At 37.5% G+C, this 25,482-nt stretch overlaps 1 protein-coding gene across 1 annotated transcript in view; it reads right to left on the bottom strand.

The window, feature by feature from the left end:
• Window positions 1-25,482, bottom strand: part of USH2A (usherin) — a 930,843-nt gene that overhangs the window by 869,341 nt on the left and 36,020 nt on the right. The window contains exons 3-8 of the mRNA XM_077281431.1: window positions 17,698-17,833; window positions 16,009-16,072; window positions 13,982-14,273; window positions 4,603-4,787; window positions 3,812-4,033; window positions 330-423 (exon numbers count right to left, since the gene is read on the bottom strand). Coding sequence (XP_077137546.1) covers window positions 330-423; window positions 3,812-4,033; window positions 4,603-4,787; window positions 13,982-14,273; window positions 16,009-16,072; window positions 17,698-17,833 — 993 coding nt within the window. The remainder of the gene's footprint in view (window positions 1-329; window positions 424-3,811; window positions 4,034-4,602; window positions 4,788-13,981; window positions 14,274-16,008; window positions 16,073-17,697; window positions 17,834-25,482) is intronic.

The following is a 25,482-nucleotide window of genomic DNA, read 5'->3' as shown; positions in this document are numbered from 1 at the left end:
CTTTCTTTAGTCTAGCCAATGTATATATTCCCTGAATGCAGGAACTCCTTCACTTAGCTCAAAACTCTCTACTAGGGTAGTGGAAACAGGGGTTTCAAGACCTTTTTTGTAAAATTTGGTTGGAAGTTTCACTGAATAATAGTCATTTAAGAGGGGTAAAAACTGGCAAGAAAAATTCAAGTATAGTGACGTGAGGGACAAGGATACAATATCATAATAATACCAAATTCTGGTCTTATAGTGAAAATTTAAGTTCTATAAGTGGAAACAGCTGCAATTCTCTACTAATTAAAAAAAATGTTACAAAACATAAGAATTAAAAATCTTACTTTATCTCCCTCTGTGAAGCTCTTGGTGTCACATAGGCACTTGTAAGGTGAAACACTCGTATCACAAGAATTAGCATGCCCATGGCAATTACATCTGCAATAGAGAAGGAACTAGTTATCTGTAGTCAGTAGTGACATTTCTCCCTCCGACAATGACAGCGTAATCAAGCAACTTTTATGGAGCCTCTAATGTGTTGAGAGTACAGGATAAGTAAAACATCCATTATAAGGAAATATAATTAAACTAGCTGCAAATGCAAAACGCTCTTCTCGTTTAGTGAAGTGTCGATGTTCTGTAATCCACATCCTTCAGTCAATAATAAAATAATTTGCAAATTGTTATTTTCAACTTCACTAGAGTTTCCCGGGGTAATGATGCACATACCGTACAGTTTATTGCTCCTCTAAAAAGACATTGCCAGTAGAGATGAGCGAATCGATTGATGCAAATTAGTCAAAGTTTTAGTAATTTGGAAAATTCGAACAATTCATGATTCATTTCATGTGAATCACCTAAAATTACCACTGGCATTTTGCATAGTCCTGAAGATTGCCTCAGGAAAAGCACAATATGACCTCCTATCTGGCTGGGCTGACATCTTCATAATGCTTTGATGCTATCACATCATGTGGTATAGCCCAGCCAATCAGAAGGGATTATCATAGTCTGTACAAAAGCTGAGGCAGGGAATGCAGCAGCCATGTTAATATGAATCTGTATACCAAGAGGACGTCAAAGGTCACAGCTTCGCCATAGATATAGGGAACAAAAGCAATAAAAAAATGAAGAAACTGTATAGATAGTGTGTGATGGGACAGTAGTGAAGATCATTAGTGTGTGAGGAAGAGAATAACACAGATTTAGGTTTTATTGGTGAGTCAGAATGTAATATTTGTCTTTGCTGTTCATAAGAGGCTTGGGAGTACTTTGCATTTGCTCCCAATGAATTTGCTAAAATTCAGATTTTCTGGTAAAATTCGTTAAGCTGGCAAATTTACATTTGAAAACATTTGGTTATCTCTAGTAGCTAATATTTTCTTCATCTGGGAAAAAAGATTCAGTTTGCTTGCTACACATAGTATAAGGGTACATCCATGTAAGACGTCCCTTTAGCGGGGAAAAAATGGCATAGAATTTGCCGCAAATCATTTTGCATGGGTTACATCCATGTGCAGTTGACATAGATTTTGCTGCATCCTTCCTGCAGATTTTTCCTAATGTAGGTCAACTTTACACAAATCTATTACATATAGTATCCTCTGGATAAGATTTGATAAATGCTCTCATCCATTTTGATGGCACTGTAATACACACAGAAATGCTGAAGTATATCTGCCCTGTGTTAACATACCCTCATACAAATCTCATCAAAGGGAACCTGTCACCCCAAATTGAAAGTACCCCAAATAGCTGTTTATTAAGTTTATTATGATTTGAAATCCAAAGCATAATAAATGTAACGAGGTGAGGGAATAAAAAACAATAAATATTATATGCTCCCTAGAGATGAGCAAATCAATTCAAAGTCAATAAAATTTGCTTTGAATTTCACAAAAAAAATTCAGATGTATCAAAATCTTTATTGTTTTTTGTTATTTGATTCTCTAAAATCCAGCAAAATGGCAAATTCTTCATGACTCTTCGGTGCTTCTGATACTGCCTAGCCCTCACAACATCATGATATCACTGGGCCAAGCACAACATAAAGTCATGTAAGACCTAGTCACCTGTCCCACCATGAAGTTCCCACCAGCTCAAAGACTCTTCAGTGCCTACGGTGATTTTTAGTCCACACAATGTCATGATATTATGGGGCAATGCATGTCAATGACAAGGCATCTGCCTGACACTCTTGAGGGCTCTTTAGCACCGACGGTGTTGACAAGGTCTTACAGTGTCATCATGGCATCAATGACTAGTCCTCACCCACCATTACGCTTGGAGACAAAATGTTGCTTTGCTACATGGCTTCTATTAGATGCTGTTGTGAATTAGACTTTTTGGCTCCCTCTTGTGGTTACTAGTGATATGACTCTGGGATTTTCTTCCCTCAGTTTGCACCCAGCTGGGTCGTTACTTCAGGGGTGTTGCTATATAAACCTCCTGGATCCTTAGTCCAGTGCCTGGCATCGTTGTAATCAGACACATTCTGTTTGCTCCTATCTGCTGGTCCTGGTTCGTGCAAAATTAAGCTAAGTCCTGCTTCTTTGTTTTTTGGGTTATTTGCTTGCTCTCATTTTTGTCCAGCTTGTACTAAATGTGATTCCTGTCCTTGCTGGAAGCTCTAGGGGGCTGGTGTTCTCCCCCCGGGCCGTTAGACGGTTCGGGGGTTCTTGAATTTCCAGTGTGGATATTTTTGATAGGGTTTTTGCTGACCATATAAGTTATCTTTCTATATTCTGCTTTTAGCTAGTGGGCCTCTCTTTGCTAAATACCTAGCTCATTCTTATGTTTGTCTTTTCCTCTTACCTCACCGTTATTATTTGTTGGGGGCTTGTATCCAACTTTTGGGGTCTTTTCTCTGGAGGCAAGAAAGGTCTTTCTTTTCCCTTCTAGGGGTAGTTAGCTCTCCGGCTGGCGCGAGACGTCTAGAATCAACGTAGGCACGTTCCCCGGCTGCTGGTATTTGTGGTGCTAGGATTAGATATATGGTCAGCCCAGTTACCACTGCCCTATGAGCTGGTTTTCTGTGTTTGCAGACTTAGCAATTATTCCTGAGACCCTCTGCCATTGGGGTCATAACGGATGCTCTGTCTAACTCCCCACCCTGGGGTGCTAGAATGGATCGTGACCCTGGAAAGGCATTTTTGTCCATTCCATAGATTTTAAAAATGTGACCGGTATGTGGCTAGGATGTATGATAACTCAATATTCTCCTTAAATGTCTTTATCAAATCCTATCTGACTGGACAAAGCAGTTGCACAGTGTGGGCTCCACAGGAGGTCACCCTGTATGAGCTTGGATATTAGCTGGTGTGGTTGGACCACATGCTGAGCCTAGTGTCCTGTCACAGCTGTCATTAAATCCCCAATTTTTGTTCACAAGGCCTTACAATGTCATGATGTCAATGACCAGCTCTTTCCTCGGCACTTGCCTAAAGAGCTCTCATGACTCTTCAGAGCTCTTCTTTAGCATCTCTGGTGTAGACTAGGCCTTGCAATGTCAAGATGCTAGACTAGGCATCTCACTGAAACTCACCTATGAGCTCCCATAACTCCTCAAGGATCTTCGGTGCCCCGGGTTCTGACTAGGCCTTACAATGTCAGGACGGGAAGCCTAATGATGATTAGGTCTCACGAAAAGCCATGAAGTGCATCTCTTTTCAAGGTCAGGACATCATGAAGCATAGCCAACCTAGTCTTGATGTATAAGGCAAATACATTCATATTTTACAAGTCATTTGCTAAATGAGTGTCTGGTTTTTTTCCTACATATATAAATTGCTGCTACCGGGCGGATGGAAAGATAACATGACCGTACCTTCCACTGATGGTAATTTCACGAATTCCATAATACCGATGTCGGAAACTCACATTAGCCTCCAGTGTGTGATATTGACCAGTTAATTGAATCCTTACTAGAGATGCTTTCACAAACTCCTGAAGTTCCTGGTTGTTATGAAAATCATTGTAACGTGGCCGATGATTCGGTTCCGGAGTCAGAAGGCTTAGTGTCACATTTCCATTAGAATAAGGGGTGTTACTAGGAACAGAGATTTCAATGAGTCATAAAACATCATGTAAAGCAACAAACCAACCCAATAGCATAAAAACTATTAAAGTTCACAAATTGTGCATAAAATTGACTAAATTACTTATTTTTATATGTTTTCCATGTCTTTAAAGGATGGGAGGCTCTTTCTCATGATTTCTTTAAGCATATATTTTCTACAGAGAACCAAATCCACCATTATAGTAAAAGATAAAATAAAAAAAATGTTTTACACTGGCTCTAGCTGTGCAAAGTTTTGGCCAGAAATAGCGCCACACCTGTTAACAGGTTGTGTGTGGTATTGCATCTCAGCACTGTAGAAGTGAATAGGGCTAAGCTGCTGTATCATGTACAACCTGTGGACAGGTGTGGTGCTGTTTTTGGGAGGAATCCATCCTTAGTTGAAATGCTAACGGCTTCCATTCTTGTTTTTCTTTAGTAATTTCTTTGTTAATCTATCCTAAGTATTTACTTTAAAAAGTAGCATAAACAAATTGCCTAAACATAAAATTGTAAAATTTGTACAAAAAAATTGCATATTAGTGAACAGTTCTTTCTACCTGGAAAACTGAAGACAATTTACAGAATTTGGGTTGTCTAAAATGCCATTATTTTCCATTCCAGACTCTTGACAATCACTTGCAAAATATTGCCAATCCTCCCAGTAGGAATTTCTATTTTTCTGTCTTTGGATTCTTAAAGCTTTTGGCATCGAGCTGTAAAATTGAATAGTGACGTAAAATATCTGAAAAATAAAAAATACGCTGTAAATAATCACTTTGAAAATGTAAGTAAAATGCAGAAAACTTATTTTTTATTATTATTATTTATAGAAGATTTTTGTATTTCCAGAATTGACTTCATGCCATAATTTTTCTGAATATAGGAAAAAAATATCATTGAGTGAAGTGCCCTTGGAAATATTTGGAGAGAATAGTGAGGGGTCAGGATAAAGTAAGGTTTTTGAATGTATGATCCAAGCAATAAAAATAGAAAATTAAAATAAAAAAACTTTAAAAAAAATTACGGTACATGTATGTGAAATACTGTGTCAACAAGGAGACATATCTACTAATAGTCTTCTTATCACCCCACCATCCACATGACTGGATATCAGGATATCAGATATCAGTGGAGATACTACATAGGAGTCCAGTCAACCAGGCAGCTAGTTGTGAGCATATTGATTCTTCTCCAGCACAAAAGAGGCAAAAAAATGTGCTGAGCCAAAGAAATAGCATGTAGGCCCACCCTGTACCATCTGAGGTTGTATAAAGATGTGCTTGCATTCCTGAAACCTCAGTTTGGGGCAGACACATTCATTTTAATCTGATTTTATTCTTTGTGAAAAAAAAAAGTATTTTGCAAAAACGTTTTTAAGATTTGGGTTCTGATTCAAAATTGCTTTGAAATGTGACAAATATTGCTCAATTCAGAGTTAGCAAATTTTGATATTTTCACACTAGTTTCTCCTTGCTCCACCAAAATGGCTGGTGCTGGGGTGATATAAGGGCACGACGGGGGTGGGATGTTCATCTAATTCATGATGAGCTGTGATGTTCCTTATGTCAAAAACATTACTATCTCAGTTCCACCCCTCAGTGTGCCTGGTATGCAGTTACTGACAGCTCAGCTGTCCAATCTGGTGCAGGGGCATGCTGAAGCTGTCAGTACTTTGATTGACAGTTCAGTCATCCAGTCTGGTGCAGAGGAGTGCTCAGCTGTCAGTGTGTTGATTGACAGCTCTGCTGTTCAGTCTGAGACTAGGAGATGCTGGCAATCTCCAGGTGTTCATTGCCCCAGGTAATTGCCAGGCTACTTAACAGTGCTGTTTCTCCTAGACCTCTGCCAGACATACATTCAGATAAGTGTGGTTTGTTCTTCTGTGTCTTGCGTTCTGTTTGTAGATCTTTCATTGCCTGACCTTGGACCTCATTCTGACCATCCATAAATTTAACCTCTTCTGCTTTGATCTGCTATCCTCCTGGTATTCTGACCTCAAAACATTACCTGACTACGCCTTTGTCTCTTCCTTCTATGACGTACCAACCTGGCTTCTGACGTTGGCATCCTTGACTATACTGACTCACAGCTTGACCATGAGAAGTAACTCAGTGTCACTCTTATTCTAGTAAATGATTGGAGTAAGATTTCTGGGAGGAAGCACAGAGGTCTCTTATGAATTAAAAGCTTCTTAATCCTACACGCCACCTAATCAAGACTGGCCTGAAAACTGCCGGTCTTAATTAATCAGGACCAATATCTTTTTAGAAGAAAATATAATTTGTGTATAAATTAAAGAAGAGATCAAGTGGTACACTTCAATATTACAGAAAATTACTTCCTCTTTAGTAAACAAAAGATTTTGGTACCGGGTGTAATGTTTAATTTTTTGGGATGAAAATTCACAGGGCTAGCAAATTCTAACAATTTAAGATTCAATTCTTGCAAATTGTCCCAAAAATGTCCTCTGCCATTTTTCACAAAGCTAAAGATTGCATCAACCAGAGAAGGCTCACATGACCTCAGGTTCATGATAATGCCAGTATAAAAGCAGAAGCAGGGAGTTCAGCAGTTAATTTTTTTTCTGAATCTGTATAATTAGAGGATGTCGCAGCTTAGCAATAGAGATAAGGAAAGAAAGCTTTAAAATATTAAATAAACTTTGCAGAAAATGTGTGAAACAAGACAGCAGTGAAGAATAACTATTATCTGTTTACCCATAACCATATATTGTGAGGTTACTTTGACATTAGTAAGGTTATGTTTGCTTTAAAGAACATTAATGGTGATCAATACAGTCCTTGGAAACCTCGGTGTTATACACATCTTTTCAGGGCAATTGGAAACTTTCCAGTATTTGCAGAGATAAAATAAATGGCTCAAGGTGAATTCAATTTGGTTTGAAATGTGCAAAAAATTGGATTTGATAAAGTCCAATTTTTTGGAACTTTGTTTTGTAAATTCAAACAAACTGCCGAATTTCAATATCAACACATTCGCCCATCGCTAATAATAATCAGAGTAATTTGTTTAATCTTTGAGAATTTTATTTACATTCTTGTGCTTTGGTCAAATTGTACAAAAAAAAATCAACTTTGAGGAGTCTTAATTGAAAAAAAAGATTGTTTGAGAAGAGCAGATGTTCGAAATACATTTCAAAGTCTGCTTCTGTTACCATTTCTAACAAAATAAGGCAAAAGTGAACAACAAAGATTGTCACAGTGGTTGATCAGTCATTTATATGGCTTGATCGTAACCCAATGCCTATGGCAGATTTAATTCACCATGTAATTGGAAATTAAAAAATGTAAAGTTTTCTTTAAATTCTTTGCATCCAATCTGCAGGAATCAATGATCTTCTTCTCTAAATTCATATAAAAGTAAAAGAAAAAAACATGATGAGGAATTCTCAAAAAAGCAATCAATAAATAAATAAATTTAATTTATTTTTCCAAAATATTATTCACTCCAATTTGCGGAAAATCCTGAAAACCTCAATTTTGGAATATCAATTTTAGCGTCTCAATGGATAGGAAAATATTTATTTAATCTGTTCTCTATTGATTTTCCAAAATGCAAAGCACTCAAGAATCTCGAACCTGGTGAGTCATTTCTACCATCTGGAAAATATTGGTGATATAGTAAAATAAAAAATGATCATTTTAAAATCAAGAAAAATCTTCTTTATAAAACAGCGGTCATTAGATAATTTCTTGAAAGTTAAAAAAAAAATTGAAATTGTGGTTGTTGCTCAAAAAATGTATCATGCTACTATTAGGATCCTGAATCTTGACCCTGATCCTTAGTGGAAAAGTAGGTGCATTTGCGTGGTATGCATATTAGAGCTGAGCAAAATAATATATAGGACCCTGGTTTGGTGGTAACATCGGTAGTACAAGGCCTCTTGACCTGAGCCATGGGAACCTCTTCCTTCCTGCTGGCATCCTCGGCACCCTTTCTGATCAGTATTTCTGCCATGACACTAGGCATATGTAACTCTGCAAATATGACATTGCTCCAGACCACGCATGTCAAAACTCTGGCCAGTGGGCCAAATCTGTCCCACAGGGTGAGTATATTTGGCCCGTGACACCAGGCGGGCCTTCCAAGTATTTCTGACCTACAACATCGGGCACGTCCATCACGCTTTTACCCTGCATCATACTTTCAATTTTATTGTCATCCTGGATCCACTAGCTGAAAGCAATAATGTAGGAAGGAGCTTTAGCTGGCACTCCCTCTTCCATCATTCCCAGTCTGCGTGTAATGTATCAGCACAGTGGGTGCGATGATGTCATTACAATGCACCATTGTCCCGAGATGTGCAGAGGATCTGAAGACACCATGAAGAGACCACAGCAGTGGGGGAACATGCAGAGGTGAGTATTTTTTTTTTTTAAATGTGGGGCCTATTATTCTCTATAGAGCACTATATGGGACCATTATACGGTATGTGAGGTCATTACACTGTTTGGACCACTATGTGAGGTCATTATACTGTATGGAGCAATATATGGGGCCCATTATACTGTATAGAGCACTATGTGAAACCATTATACTGTACGGAGCACTATCTGGGTAAATTCTACTGTGTTAAGAACTGTATGTAGAACTATGTGGGGCCATTATACAGTATGGAGGACTATGTGAGGCCATTATATTGCATTGAGCACTGTGTGGTGCCCATTATACTGTATGGTGAACTTTTTGGGGCCATTATACTGTATGGAGGACTATGCGGAGGCATTGTACTGTTATGAAGTACTTTTTGTGGCCATTATACTGTATGGAGAACTATGTGGAACCATTATACTGTATGGAGCACTATCTAAGTAAATTCTACTGTATTAAGAACTGTATGAAGAACTATGTGGGGCCATTATATGGCATTGAGCACTGTGTGGTGCCCATTATACTGTATAGAAAACTTTGTGGGGCCATTATACTGTATGGAGGACTATGCGGAGGCATTGTACTGTTATGAAGTACTTTTTGTGGCCATTATACTGTATGGAGAACTATGTGGAACCATTATACTGTATGGAGCACTATCTGGGTAAATTATACTGTATTAAGAACTGTATGAAGAACTATGTAGGGCCATTACACTGTATGGAGGACTATGTGAGGCCATTATATTGCATTGAGCACTGTGTGGTGCCCATTATATTGCATTGAGCACTGTGTGGTGCCCATTATACTGTATAGAAAACTTTGTGGGGCCATTATACTGTATGGAAGAGTATGTGGAGATATTGTACTGTATGAAGCACTTTTTGTGGCCATTATACTGTATGGATCACTATGTGTTGCCATTATACTGTATTGAAGACAATGCAGGGCCCCGTTATACTTTAGGGAGGAATACGTGGGATCCATTATATTATATGAAGCAATTTTTGTGGCCATTATACTGAATGGAGCGGTATCATGCTGTGTTTGGAGTCACTTTTGTTTGCATCATACTTGATTATCTGTATAATTCAAAGTTTTTTGTTATTACATTTTTAAATACATTTTCATATCATATTAAGCCCATTTGGAAATTTACCCTCCCATCTCCCTTCCATGTATGGTTGATCTTGGTTTCCTCCCTTTTCTAAGATTGTAAAGGTTCCCTGCAGCAAACACAAGAATCCTGTTACACTAAGACTTTTACACGTTGGTTTAGATAATAGTGTTTGATGTGTAGAGGGTCCTTCAATAATACTAATATAATATCCTTTGCTATTTGCGTAGTGCGCTTTATAAAGACATGGCATGCACTGCAAGAGCAGTATATTCTGCCAAATAAATGCTCAATGTGGCAAATCAATAGGTATATTGCACTGAACATTTTTTTGGTTCTTGTTATATCTGTAATATCGAATATATAAAAGGAACTTAGAAGGTCCAGGGGTATGTAAAAGGGAGACTGACAAGAGCAGGACAAGCTCTCATAGTGGCAGAGGCAGGGGCTACAGAATTAAAAGATCCCTAAAGTTCACTCGTATACTATAACTATTGTATAGGAAATCATTACTTTTATCCTCAGTATTTCTTTGTATTTAAATGTATATTACATACTCCACTTTTCTCTACATTCCCTTTTACACATGTATAGTTTATATCACAAGATCGGCATCTTACCAAATATCTGGACCTAAAACCATTAGCTCTGCTGGCTCCTCTCCTGTCTCTGTTCCCCTCAAACCATCAACTATCTTAGGTTTTTATTTTAAATCCAACAATTACTCCCGCCCAATGATAACGTAGATGACCACCTACTTTGACTGCCCCTAGTTTCTTTCCTGGAGGCATGGCATCTGCTAGGTACTTCTGCCAATAATAGTAGCATACTGAGTTTGATCACTTCATTGTTCCTCATGGGTGGTGCAAAGCTACATAAAACTCCACCCCCACTGACAACCCCACTCCTCTTTTTATTTCATCACAGTCCTTTCCACATATGTATAATTCATGAGGACCGCACCTTACCAAGTATCCGGAGATAGGTCATTTAGCTTCTGTTCACCTCAATCATTCACCTTTTTTTTTATTCTAAAGTTGCACCTACCAAAACATAACCTATATGACCACCCACTCTCACTACCCCTTGGTCCTTCCTGAAGATTGGATCTATCAGATGTTGTCTGCTTAGTTTGACCACATCCTTGGTCCTCATAGGGATTCAGACCTAAAAAAAACTCCACTCCCTCATAGACTACTAAGTGTTGAGAAGAAGAGAAAGGTTACTGGCCTAAGTGTCATTACAGCCTTCCCTGGGGTCAAGTACAATGTCAGGAATAGGTATACTGGTATGAGAAAGCAAAACGATGTGATAAGGGTCAAATATTTTTTTCTATACTTTTCTATAATTTTTCTACACCTTTCTTTACTAACGCCCCTATCTATCCTTCAAAAAACAATTACGGTTAACATATGGAATTTTGACAATTTTTTTTCTCATTTTAATAAATGTTCTCAGGACTTTACTATAATCTGTTTTATGTCCAAATATGCAGCAGCTGAAATAGTCTGTAAGCAGATGTTTGTAAGAAATCCTGTAGAGTAACTGGCATTGAATAGTTATACTGTATATTCATAGGATGCCGGCTATAACCATTGTTGACTTTGCCTGTGCAGCATTCAGCGACACTAATTAGCTAAGAATTATAAGAACACTAGTCAAGATAATTATGAGCATACATCATAATCACTATAGGGATATATACAGAAGAAGAGGGAGTTGAAAGATAAAGTATTTAGCTTAGGAGGCTATTAATCTGCAGGAACCGTAAAAGGAAGCAGAATTACAGAACAAGCACAGGAGGATATCAAATGTCTAGATGTAATGAACTTCATGAATGATTGAAGACAAATAAGATATTGTCGCAATCAGGTTTCGGACACTGAATATTTTAGTATAAGCTGTAGAACAAGTATGTTGGTATGTCTTTTATTTGGGAGAGGGATGGGAGAGCATTTTTGTTGTTCGTTATGACTTTTCGAGTTACAGGGGTGAAGTCTAAATGCAAATGAAGACCTATCGACAGGATCGATGTAGGTTACACCACTAAGACCCCATCAATCGCCAAAATGGAGCCTAGTTAGAATGAAATTAAGTTTCTCTTTGGCACCATTGCATGCGTCCATGGTACAACCCCTTCAGTATTGAGGGTTCACTAGTTTTAGACCTCTATTAATTACATCTGGACTAACAGTTCTAACTTTCCAGGAGTTGTCCAACAAACTAGAATATAGATGGAGTCAATGCTTTTTTGAACCAAAATGGAAAAGGTTTTCGAACTCACTACAAATTTCACAAAAAAATTCAGTTTTGCCAGAATCCATATTTTTTGTATTTCAATTTGATCAAACTTAGCAAAATGGTGACCAACCAACATTTTACTGATTTTTTTTCAGGGCCTAGAGGTGGATGAAAAAAGAATTATAGTCATCTGGACTCTCACTTGTTCCAAGGCCATAGCGGGCTTCTCTTTCTGACTTGTGGCTTTTTCTCTCTAGTCTTCACTCTTTGGTGCTTGTTATTACGTCACGTTATGCCATGTGAGTGCCAGAGGCGGCAAAAATTGGAGACTGAAAAGAAGAAGACTTGAGCTAGAGAAGTAGAGTCAGCAGAGGACCAAGTAAGGGGCAAGAGGACCAACTGTGCTGTTTTTGCAGGACAGATGAGGAGCAAGTTGACTATAATTCTTTTTTTCAAGTCTTTTATTGACAATTTCAATCGGGGCACATTTGAATGGCATTAAGTAAATTTGGAACTAATCAAATTTCCATCAGTGAGGGTGATCAATGAGTGGAACAGACTGCCACAAGAGGTGGTGAGTTCTCCTTCAATTTAAGTCTTCAAGCAGAGGCTGGACAGACATCTGTTTGACATGGTATAGTGAATCCTGCATTGATCTGGGGGTTGGACATGATGACCCTCGAAGTCCCTTCCAACTCTAACATGCTATGAAATTTACCAGTCAAATTTAAGCAAATTTGCCAAATTTGAACATCTCTAACCATATGTCATTCCCTCCGATCCTCCCTGGTCTCCTACTATCTGTGCTTGCAAAAGTATGAGAATGAAGAAGACATGACTGCAGCATATGCCGTTCTTATTAATTGTAATTAAGATTATTTGCAAAATTGTATAGAGATGTATCAAAGGAACAGTTACATGGTGGGGTAGAAGAAGAATATTATTGGAATCAATTGTGCATTATTCCGTTATTATATTAAGTTCATGCAAATATATTCATGTTCTTGAAGGGATAGATAAGCTTAGAGTTTATTCAAGACCTTTTTAAAAATATATCTTCCATATAGAACCCTGGTCTCAAGAGTTCGATCAAATTCAGCAGAAGAAAATTTTGTTTGTAAAAACAACTTTACTTTGGCTGCCATATTGAAGGCACATACTGTAATTTATTCCTGTGTTTCCTGTAGATAATTTAGCAAGCTGTGATTGCTTTATGGTAGCAGATATAAATTGAATTCACTTAACAGTGAAATGTCTGTAGAATGTACTGGAAGTGATGGAGGTGGAATTGATGGACAACAGTGCCTCATCCAGGAGACCAGAAAATATCTGATGGGATAGACATATTTTCATGTATATTATGTAGTAAGAAAGTCTTGCCTTATATTATAGAGCTGTCATCACCATCTAGTGATAATGAGATGACTCTGCTTATGCTTTCTCAGTCTACACTGCAAAGCTGATAAGTGAGTTACAGAGAAAAAGAAGTGTCAGGCTATGCTTTCTAAATACTAGAACATGTCAAGATTTTTTTTATATGTGAATAATAGCAATAAATAATTATTATTTATTTAGAAAGGATGAGTGAATCATTGCTAAACTAATCAAATGTAATTGAATTTCCCAAAACTTCCACTTTAACATTATAACAGGTAATACCCATATGACCACGTGAAGAGACACATTAGGATGGCATGGCATCAGAATGCTCTTCGAAATCATGTCGCCGACAGAAGATGAAACCGACGCCAGAGAGGAGCAGAGGCCAGGGAAGTCAGCAGAAGACTTTGGGGAGCTGAGGGGTCAGAGCTTAATAATTAACTTCTTGAGTGGCACTCAGGGCTCATTCAATTCACATCTAATACATTTGATGTGAATTCAATATTCAAAGAAAAGTTTAAAAAAAAATGTGCCAAATTGAAATTTTGGCAGATCTCTAATATTTTTTAAAAAAGTTTTTTTTATAGCAAACTTCATATAAATACTTTATACTGTTATGTAAGATACATATAATGTCAATTAGAGGGGCCTTCTAATTGACATTTTTAGTTTATCATTTTTAGTTTGTTCACTTTAATTTAGCTTTGTATTTTGTATGTAACGTTCTCTCATGTTCAGCACAAAGGAACCAATGGTACTCTAAAAATAAATAATAATAATATATGATAAGAATTATTATAGTTTACCTGATATTGTCCATTGGTCAAATCCAACGTAATATTTATGCCTTTGTCAAAATCCGAAGTAGATAAAATAGAAGAAATCCATGTAGTTTGAAGATCATTATCATTCATGTAGGACACCGGATGAGCATCTCGATTCACCCTTAACACTTTGTCCTTTGTTTTGCTGTATACTCCATTTGGAAGGCAAGACCTTCCATCCAGGGGGCGAAGACGTGGGTGGCTGCTAGGACATCGGCATTCTGACTGAATGGCCAGTTGAAGGAACTTTTCAGAAAACACTTCCAAGATTTCTCTGTTGAAAAGCAAAGCAAGGTTATCCTAGAAATAAATCTACACTGATAAAAATGAACTACTGATAAGAAGGCAAATTTAGATCAATGCATCTTGTAATTAACGGACTCCTGAGTTTAGAGGTGATAAAAGAGATGAGCAAAGAAATGTTTCCCAATGACCCCCAACATATGCAAGTGCTATAGATCAAACGCTGGGGTCTGTGTGGATCAGAAGATGTTTACCCAAAGCTGAGGGTCTATGTGAATCGGGAGATGTTTGCCCAAAGCTGAGGGCCTGTGTGGATCACTAGATGTTTGCCTAAAACTGAAAGTCTGTGTGGATCAGGAGATGTTTGCCCAAAGTTGAGGGTCTGCAAATTTTGTTGCAAATAATCAAAAGGGTCACAAAATATGTGTTGAGAAAAAAAATGACATTAACTGCCAAAGATTTGAGATGAACAATGGCGAAGTGACCAAGAAGTCATTATCCTCCAGTTCTGTCATAATCCAGAACCATAACCTCCCTGGAGGCCCAAAGTACAAAATGTTCCATGCTCAGAGACATGGCCGAGGTGAGGAAGGCTTAAACCCGACCACCACTGAGCAAGGCACAGAAGTACAAGGTGTTCAGTATTCAGAGACACGGCCGAGGTGAGGAGGCTGAGCCTGACCACCACTGAGCAAGATTCAGAAGTACAAGGTGTTAAGTGCTCAGAGACATGGCTGAGGTGAGGAGGTTGAGCCCGACCACAATTGAGCAAGATTCAGAAGTACGAGGCGATCTGTGCTCAGTGACACAGCCAAAGTGAGTAGTCTGAAACCCGACCAACACACAAGTGGAATCATCTAGACCGGGCTAAGAAATATCTGCTACAGATTGTTCAAAGGTTTTATGGACTGATGAGATGACAGTGACTCTTGACGGAGCAGATAAACGGGCCTGAGACTGGATCAGTAATGGCCACGAGCCTCCACTTCCACTCAGATGCCAGCAAGGTGGAGGTGGGCACTGATAAGGGCTGGTATTATTAAAGATGAGCTAGTTGGACAGTTTCAGGTTGAAGACGGACTCAAAATCAACTCCCAAACCAAATGCCAGTTTTTAAAAGGCACTTTCTTCCAGCAGTGGTAGAGGAAAAAGTCTGCGTCTTTGACATTTCTGAAGGACAGTGCTCCATTGTAGCATTGAAGTCTCCATTGCTTGGTGCCAGGAAAGGCCTTAAAGATGAAGAATAATGACCCGGCGCCTTTATCACCAGACATTAACCGTACTGAGAACTTCTGGGCCCTTCTTACAGGGTAAATTTATGGTGAAGGAGAACAGTCATCTCTCTGATCAGTGTCTGGGGCTGTGATTGCTGCATCCAAAAAGTTGATTGACAACAGATTAAGAACCCGACAGACCTCATGGTTTGTTTTGAGATTTAAAAAATTTATTTTTGCACATTTTGAGGTGTTTTGTTTCTTATTCTCACTGCTGTAACAGATGAAAATAATAATTCTGCACACAAAAATATTCTTCTAAGAAAGACAAAACCAGACTGTTACTTTCTTAAATATTCAGGTCTAAGGTTTATTAACCTTTCGGATTGACTGACAGCACTAGAATTGTTAAATATAAAAAATAAATAATCAAAAATACAAATTGTAACTGTAGTGCATATTTATAAAAAAAAATTGCCATCAACGACTCAAAAATGGCTACCATAACTTATCCATGATAAAGATATTTCACTAAATAATGTGACCACTTACCTGTTTGTAAGCGTCTCCTGATACAATCGGAAATCTTGCATTCTTCCGACAAACTGCTCTGCACCTGCAGACATACAAAGCACAAACATGAAATTTAAAGAGCAATTAAACTTTATTTTTTTATTATTATTTTGTCCAGAATGGAAAGTTATAAAAAAAATTATAATAAAAATAAATAAAAGTTTAGTTACTCTTTGTTTCTTGCTGTTAACCCTTCCAAAAATTGGTAGTAAAGGCTCATATATGAGTCTAGTTTGTGTCGTGGCCTTACGATCACAGAGTTTAATATTTTACTGGAAAAGTAAGATTCCTATTTTCTCTGAAGAACGTTTTGTACCATCCTTTATTCTGATTAGCAAGGTGGTATGGAGGCTGCCTCATTAAGCTGAAGTAATGAGCCAGTCCAGCTGCCACCTTTAATTAGTGAAGAGATAGGTACAATTGTTCTTTAAAGACGCAACATAAAGACTAAAAAGTGTTCTCCGATTCGGAGTGTCCACAGCGTGTTTTAAAGCATTTAGATTTCAATTAATCATATACTTCTAATGGAGAAATGTTGTGCTGCAAACACAGGAATCCTGAAGGCCCCTGAAATAAAGGACTTGGTAACTTTCAAATATTTAATGCCTCTTCAGAAAAAAATAACCTGATGGAATATTTATATGAAAGTCTCAGAATGAATAATACCTGATCAGTAGCTTCAAAACTTTCTTGGTCTACATTCACCAATCTTCATTCCTTAACAACCAGGGATACATAAATTAATCTCTTCTCTGCCCTAGACCACCTGGGATCAAGGTGGATCCAGCCCTGGACCAACAGGAAGATAAACGTTGATCCCTTCACAGCCATAAACCACAAGATGTCCTAATAATAACCCCTTCTTCTCTGCCCTAGACCACCAGAGTCCAGACATTAATTGCTTCTCTGCCCCAGACAACCAGGGATAACGTGGATCCAGTCCTGGATCAGCACGAAGTTAAACATTGATCCCTACACAGCCATAAACCACCATGTATCTTAGCAGTAACCTCTTCTTTTCTGCCCTAGACCAGGACAAGTCCTCCAGGGTCATTGTGTCCATCCCCCTGCTCAATGCAGGAGTCACTAAACCGTCTCAGACAGATGTCTGGCCAGCCTCTGTTTGAAGACTTCCAATGAAGGAGAACTCACTACCTATTGTCTTAGACGATCAGGAAGACAGACATTGAACCCATCAGTGCTGTATATCGCTAGATATCCTTGCAGTAAATTCCTTGCCGTGGACTACCTAGGATCTAGGCATTAGTTTCTCCATCGTCGTAGACCAACAGGAAAATAAACATTGCATCCTAGCCCTCCAGGGATGCAGTTTAAACCCCTTCACTACACTAAACCATTAGAGTTGCCATTTTCTAGCCTAGAAAACAGGAAAGTCATAATAAACTTCCCAACTACTCTAACCTACCAGGAGTGTTGTCAGTAAAACCTTTATCGCTGTAGACCACCTGGGACAACACTTTTGATTGGACTAGCTAACAATTGCTGGCAAACTGGCAAGCCAAAGATGGGTTTTATAAAGCACAATACAGGAGTATCTGCCTAACAATTCTTAAAAGGGTTATCCCACAAACAACATCATCTATCCCATGACCTACGATGCCAGTAATTACAATATTGGCTTCCTATATAGGGGTATATAATACATACCATTCATACTTTGTCCAAGTCTGAAAAAACTCCCAGCATCAGGTTCAGCAATGGGATCAATAAGAAATCTTGTATCAAATGGTGTGAGATCTTCTTCTGGTCCATTGATGAAGAAGCCTATCTTGGTATAGTGTACCTGTCCCCAAAAGGAAAAAAATATATATATATATCAATAGATATTCAAACAGTATTATTGATCCCTACTTGGTGGAAAATTACTTTGGTCATGAGATTAAATCAAAGTTCAAACGTGGATTGAATCATCTTTTTTTACAATCTGACTTCTGCTACATTTGATTTTTAGACTTTTAATAAGATGTGCTACTTAAATGTATAGAACATATTTATAGGTGTTGTGTCAGTAAGGCTCATCTTTTAGGACACAGTCAGATGACCGTATAATACAGACGATGATTGCATCGCAATCCTCGGACTGGCCGGCGGCTCTCCTAAACAGAACATGACAGCTGCATAGAAATAAATGGTCTAGAGAGCCGCCAGCCAGTCTGTGCACTGCTATGTGACCGTTATCAGTGTAATATGGCTGTTTGACTGTGCCCTTATACTCAGATGAACCCACCGAGCTTTTGTGTCCTTTTATCAGTTGTTTCCTGAGTATTTTTCCTATGGTTTTGGCCACATGCAGTTTTTAGGAGGATTTTTTACTGTTGTTTCCTGGTAGTTTTTTTTCACTCTGTTGAATAATGAAGAAACGATTAGTGTTTTGCTTAGGTAAAAATGACAGCAGAACACTCCAAAAGACATCTAGTCATCTTCTGGACATCTTTTCAGCTTTCCCATTGAATTGTATTGTAAATCACATAGCGTCTTATGAGCGGAATACGTCTGAAGAATATCTTGGTCACGTCTGTCGACTGCGTGACATTTTTAGAAATGGTTATAAGATGGTCAAAAGCCTGAACATGTTGAGAGCGAGTCGTTTTAACACAGAGATACGTATGTTCATTCTTTTCAGTGTTTTTTTAATAGGTTTTTCAGGTGAATCCACGTTGTGTGCACGTATTCTCATAGGGATTCAAGTCCTCAACTGTCCTGTAAGCGGTCCTAGTGTTAAATTACAAAATTCTGGCTGCCATTAGACACCACTAGAGTTTAGGCACTTACTGCATAACACTAAAACTAGGGGCAGACAAGTGTATTTTTTGTTATCCAAGAAAATCGCATCAATTATGCAAATAATACTCTGATCCGAGTGTGATCTGTTACTCTTGGATGAGGCGAAGATGGAGGAAAAAAGGCTCCATCTTCTCCATGCTATGAGGCCAGGTGTTTTCTATGTACTCATTGACTTGCATGGCTGAGTGCGATCTGAATATCAGATCAAACTCGTACGATTTTTTCAGACTCTGTCCAACCCAAAAATTGGATAAGTACATGGCCCTATAGACTAACATTGGTTGGAGCATTGTCAGATCGCACTCTTACCGATAATATGATCATCTGCACGAGCCCTACGATCAATTTATCAGCAACTCAGTCTAGTATTGGCTGAAGGCCACACTGCGCCAACATATTGATAAAACATTTGGTGTAGCGTTCAGTGGAAACATATAAACCTCTATGGTGTAAGCTCCTTATTAAAATGAAGGAGATGCACAGCTCCATTGGGTGAATTTTTATTTCCTGCCAAAATTTTTTTATGTTTTCTAACGTATAGGTCATGGATTATATTATGTTTATTTTTTATATTTTTTATATGCTATATCCCCTTAAAATCCATGAAGATATCTAGAGAGGCCAAATGTTAAGACCCCCCCTTTGGCCAGGTGTGTTCTCGTTCAAGAGTTGAATTTTTCATTTCTGTGAATTGAGCAATTGCTGGGGCTCACACGACCCAGATCCTGTCCTTTAAATAGTTATAAAGTATATGAAATGATCACACATTTAGCTAAGTTTTTAACGGCACGTCCAAAACTATAAAGGGCTCGATCTCAAGCATACGCGGGGCCGGGCTCATGCATAATCGGTGCGCATGCTCATGCATGAGCTTAACTCTTCTGTCCTGTGGTTTGAGCGATTGATGGGGTCTCGAGACAAGGAATAATCCCAATCGACATGATTTTATGCTTAAAAAGTGATCAAAATGTTCGGCTACAAAAACATAAAAAACTGTACAGCGTTATACATTTTTCAACAATTTTTAAATCTTCATTTAATTAAGCAGTTTGATTAATTACTAAATCCCCGCCAGCAGCACCACGCATTATTGCACCTTATTTCTTTCCTTTTCCAACATCATACAAAGTTGCGTTTAGAGGTTTTATGGATATAAACCCAACAAAAACGATGATGGCTCCGTAGTTTATTATGTGCTTATATTTTACAAGGCTGCGAGCAATCAATGGAGAGGATGTGTCTATTAGAATAAAATAAATCCTCGGCGATAGCAAATTATATTTACATGATTGTCACATCGTGATTTTTCTCCCACAACACAGTCATTGAACAGCGCACGTGTAATGGTTGGGTATATATTACCTTAAAAGAAACGTGAATTGTCTCCCATTTGTGATTGTTATCAGACAAGCGGGTGCCGTGATCATGGATAAACACTGCAGATGTATTAGTTAAGGGGTGCAAAATTGCTTTGGAGGATCATTATGTCGTCTCTAGATTACATTCCAAACAGCATTCCGGATACTACAGGCTACAATTTCTGTAAATTGTACATTTTCAAAAACCATTACGATACGGAAAATCACCTCTTTAAGTGAAAAATTAAATCCGGCGGTTATTTTTTTTTACAGCTTGTAAATGTTAGTGTAGGATTTTTAAGCTTCCCACATTATTTTTTTATTCTTCTTGGTCTGCTCGTTTTATAAAGTCTGGTCTAGAATTATATTACAAAAAGATGAAAACAAAATAAATATGTAAATAATCAAAATCAAAGTAAAAAAATAATGTATTTTTGCATTTCTTGTCATTATATATAATAAATAAAAAAACTTGGGGATTTTTTTTGTATAAAATTATACATACAATGAATTTCTTGGAGACATTTGCACTTTCATAATTGAAGAAAAAACGAGCAGGTTTTCAGTGGATCAGTCTAAATGGGAATCCTCCTTAGGATAAAATAAAAGTCAAGTGATCTGAGCGATTTCAACAGCGCATAGTCATAGGTGCCAAATCAGCCGGAACTGGTTTTTAAAAAAACTGCCAATCTTACGGAAATTTCTTGTGAAATGATGGGGAGAGTATACCAAAAATAATGTCATTGAAAAACAAGCATGTAGCAAAAGGGGATCATGTGAACCTAAGCAATTTTTTGAAAAAAGCGATCAGAGGAAGTTGTGAGGAATCGGTCTGATAAAAGGAATCAGGGGAGGACATGGGGAATCGTTTTGATGAAAAGGATAAGAGGAGGATCTGAGGAATTGTTTTGATGAAATAATGATATTAGGATGTGAGGAATTGTACTGGTAAACAGAAGGTACAACCAAATTCAATGCTGGTGTCTAACTAAGATGTCTGAATTCACAACCTGCTGATCCTTAAAAAAAGTTGTGCTACATTAGAAAAGGACCAGTTCCAGTGCCACTAAGGATGAATTTAGATGTTCGTGTACCATGATCTGATTATGGACCACAAAGTAGGAACTGCCTCGATTGGTGAGTCTACTGACCCGAACTTGACAGTCTTGACAGACAAGAAACCTGCTACAATTCCATGCATCATGGTTCTCACTTAGATTATGAAACATGTACTCCTGAATTTGGCCACAAGAACCAGAAAGACAAGAAACCAATAGACAAAAAATTGTATCATTGAGAACTAAAACATTGCCCACTCGGATTAATCTAGATTTTTGTTTCACCAACCTAATGGAAAAGTCAAAATTTGGCACAAACAGCATGAATTGATGGACCCTTCCTGTTCGGTGTTACTTTAGGCTGGTGGAGATGGAGTAATTGTGTGAAGAATTGACGCATAGGCCAACATTCTTGTAGAAGGATTTCAATAGTTACCGGATTCTATGTCATGATGAATTACTATGGTTCTGAAAGCCAAAGGAGGTTCAGAGTGCTAAGTAACTGGGTGGCTCTAATAAATTGGTTATTTAGTTTTAAAAAAATGAAAAATTAACAACTTTTCCATTTTTCTATTTTTTGTAAAATTATTTAAAAATTAAATAAAATAATAAAAAAATACAAAATAATATTTATATAGTGCTAAATAGGAAATAAATAAAAAAATAAAAAGTAAGCAACATAAAAATTGACAAAATTATATATTATGTAATAGGTAACATGAAAAATATAAAAAAAATAGCAAGTCTCGGAATTATATTTTATGTTATGATAATACATAGATAAATATAAAATAAATAAAGTAGCAAAATATAACTGTAAAAAATAAGTCTCAGAATATTTTATGTAATATAGATAAATATAAAATCAATACATACAAAGCATCAAAAATATGTTAAAAAGGAAACCTCGGAATTATATTTTACATAATGATAATAAATAGAAGATACATTTTAAACAGCCACTTAAAAATGTTAAAAAAAATTTCAGAAGGATCAAATATGTAAAGTAATGTTAAAAATAGAAAAGAAATAAACAACATAATAATATAAGAAATACAATAGTAAAAATAACCCGTGCTCTCAGAATGATGATATTGTATGTAATGTTAAAAAATAGAAAATAAAGAAGCAACATAAAAATACAAAAACTAACCAGTGCTCTTAGAATGATATTTTATGTAATGCTAAAAAGTAGAAAAAAAGAAGCAACATAATAATACAAAAAATAACCAGTGCTTTTGGACTGATAGTGTATGTAATGTTAAAAAAAATAGAGAAAAAAGAAACATAATAATATAAAAACTAACCAGTGCGCTCAAAATGATAGTGTATGTAATGCTAAAAAAAAAGAGAAAAAAGAAACATAATAATACAAAAAATAACCAGTGCTCTCAGAATGATAGTGTATGTATTGTTAAAAAATAGAAAGAAAAAAAAGAAACAACGTAATAATAAAAAACTAACCACTGCTCTCAGAATTATATTCTATGCCATATTATTAAATAAAATCTAAAAAAAGAAAAACAAATAGGCTAAATGAAAAAATAACAAGCGCTCTTGGAATTGTATTTTCCGTATTATTATTAAATATCTATATTTTTTACAGCCTGTTACTGTCGTTGAGCTCTCGACTGTTATCATTATGAAAGATACAGCCATCCCACTGTGTTATTTGCAACATTATCTCATGTTTTACAACATCTCTGCTCGGCGAGGAGACATACAGTATGAAATATAACTCGAAAAAACTTCTCAGTGGTGTTAATGCATAAAAAGGATTGTTCCACCATCGCCACTGTCTTTACCCAGCCAAATCCTGACGAACAGCCAATTTTCTTTATCACATTAACACAGCCATGAGGGAAACACATTTGTTCAAGTCAACTACACTAAAGATACCATTACCAATGCAGCATATACATGTTTTATATCAGCTGTATTCTCAGAGTATGAGGGAGCAAACAATATATTAACACTACCATGACAGTTTATTTAAGAAAAGAAAATTGTCTCCGCAGAGAGACAGAAGTTAGCAATGTATTGCTAAAGCTCACTGTCACCAATCTAATAAAGGCAATAATTCTTTAGCCGGTTTCTTTATAGCGGGAAACACTCTTGTGATAGTCCTGTCATATCATTCAAAATGAAAATGTTCTTTTAGAACTTTAAGTATACCTTTGAAAAAAAATACCAAAAGATTACTACTTTTTTATTATTTATTTTTGCTTCTTTTTTTAAAAATATAATAATAAAATTATAAATAAAACAAAATATATAAAATGCCCCCAAAAAATTCCAACGACCGCTCTTGGGTCAGCTCAGCTATCATAGATTACAAATAATAAAAGGCTGGTGCTTTATGACGTTGGGAAAGTCTGGAAGCCATGATCTATTGGAACATGTACGGTGTTTGCTGATAGAAGCATTTATATTAATGCTCGTAACCAAGGAAGGCTAGACTGCTCAATATTTCTACTTGAGAGATGAAGAAATGGACATAAGAAATTACCTATGATATCTATATCCACACTGACCGTCCAATCGATCTACGAAATACCATATTCATGTGGCAGTAGAAGTTTCTTCAGTGGTAGTTACCAAGAGGAAATATATTATTTTGGTTTTTAGAAGATGTTAGTTGACAGGTGTGGGTGTGGTGATAGGAATATGGAAGACTACAACTAAGTGACACAGAAGAATTATATATATAATATATCTATAATTATTTAACGCCCTTCAGCTTAATCTCGAGCTATGGTGACTTGATGGATGAATGCTCTTTCGGAAGATCCTTAGGTCTTAATAGGTCCACCAGAGTCTTCTCCACCATTATCTTGATAGTATCAAGTCATATATATATACTGTATATATATATATATATATATATATATATATAGTATATAGTATTTTGTGATGATAATTGTGAGGATTTGGGAATATTAGTGTCATGTCGGACGCTATTCACACTAGGGCATCCGACAGACAGCGGTAATTCCACATTCGTCCACTATACGCTCTGTGGCGCCGGCTAGACTTTATCCAGATTGTCCGGTGTTAATCTAGCTGGTAATCGGGTTGGATGCTGGGTCACGCCCATGGCCTGTAAATAGTCATTCTGGACTTTGGGCGTCGCCGATTATAGCTTGTGCCTTGTGCCTGGTGATCTCGGTCTGGAGTGGTGGTCTAGGAGAAGAAATATCGTATCTGGTGGTGTATTATCCTTTGTCATATTTCTCCTTCCTATATTTGTATTGTTTTGCCCTGTGCACATTATAGTGTTTTCCTGTGTGTCTGCGGCGTGGTGCGTTTTTAGTTTTCCCTGTCTTTGCTTTCTGTAGGGGTTGGTGTGTGGTTTTATCACTGGGTGGCGGGTGGAGATTTCAGCATAGGACTGAAACAGGAGTCAGGGTCAGGCCTGGCGGCCCAGACAAGCACACCTTCAGTGTAAATTCTGGGAGAGGGACAGACAGGGTTTTCCCTAGTCTGAGGGATATCGCAGGGGCCCGGGTAATCAGCTGTAGTCTACCCAGTACCCGCGTGACAATTAGTCAACAAGTGAATAGTCAACTTTAGTAGTTAATGTTTTGGAATGCTAGAAAATGGGCAAACGTAGAGGTCATAGCGACCTCAACAAGCCTCAGATTCAGAGAACATCTTGGAAATAGCGGCTGTTTTGGGGTATTGATGGTATATGGTAGATCCTGTGGGATCTTCTTGGTATATGTCTAGGGGTTGCTCCCATAATGTAAAAATGGTCCGAGAAAATTGAACTGATGAACCAGCAACAAGGTCACTGGTGCTCACCTGGTCCAATCCAACAGGAATTGCTGAAAAAGTTAATGCTGGGTATGATGTAAAGGTGAGAGAACACATAGAGTGCCCATGATGACCTCGGTCCATTGTGGAAAGTTCCTGCGTGAGTGTCACTTACCTACTGTAGAGATGGCACCAGGAAGAATTATAAGAAGAAGACAAGGTGGCAGAGGCAGTATGATTGGGCAATGTTCTACTGGGAAACCTTATATGCTGACTATTGATGCTCAGCACGGCTCAATACTTGATCGAGCATCGGGGTGCATGTGTACACTCATTACTCAATCAAGTATAGCAGGTGCTTAAGCACTTTTTGAGGCTGTTAGGCACCCAATAAGCATGTGGGGATTGTATGCCATGCTGCTGCTGCAACCAAATTACAAAAGTTCTTTTCAGGGCTACATTATTTATTTTCCCTA

Source organism: Ranitomeya variabilis, chromosome 2, assembly GCF_051348905.1.
Source record: "Ranitomeya variabilis isolate aRanVar5 chromosome 2, aRanVar5.hap1, whole genome shotgun sequence".
In the NCBI taxonomy this organism is placed as follows: Eukaryota; Metazoa; Chordata; class Amphibia; order Anura; family Dendrobatidae; genus Ranitomeya; species Ranitomeya variabilis.
This window is presented reverse-complemented; position numbering and strand designations above follow the sequence as displayed.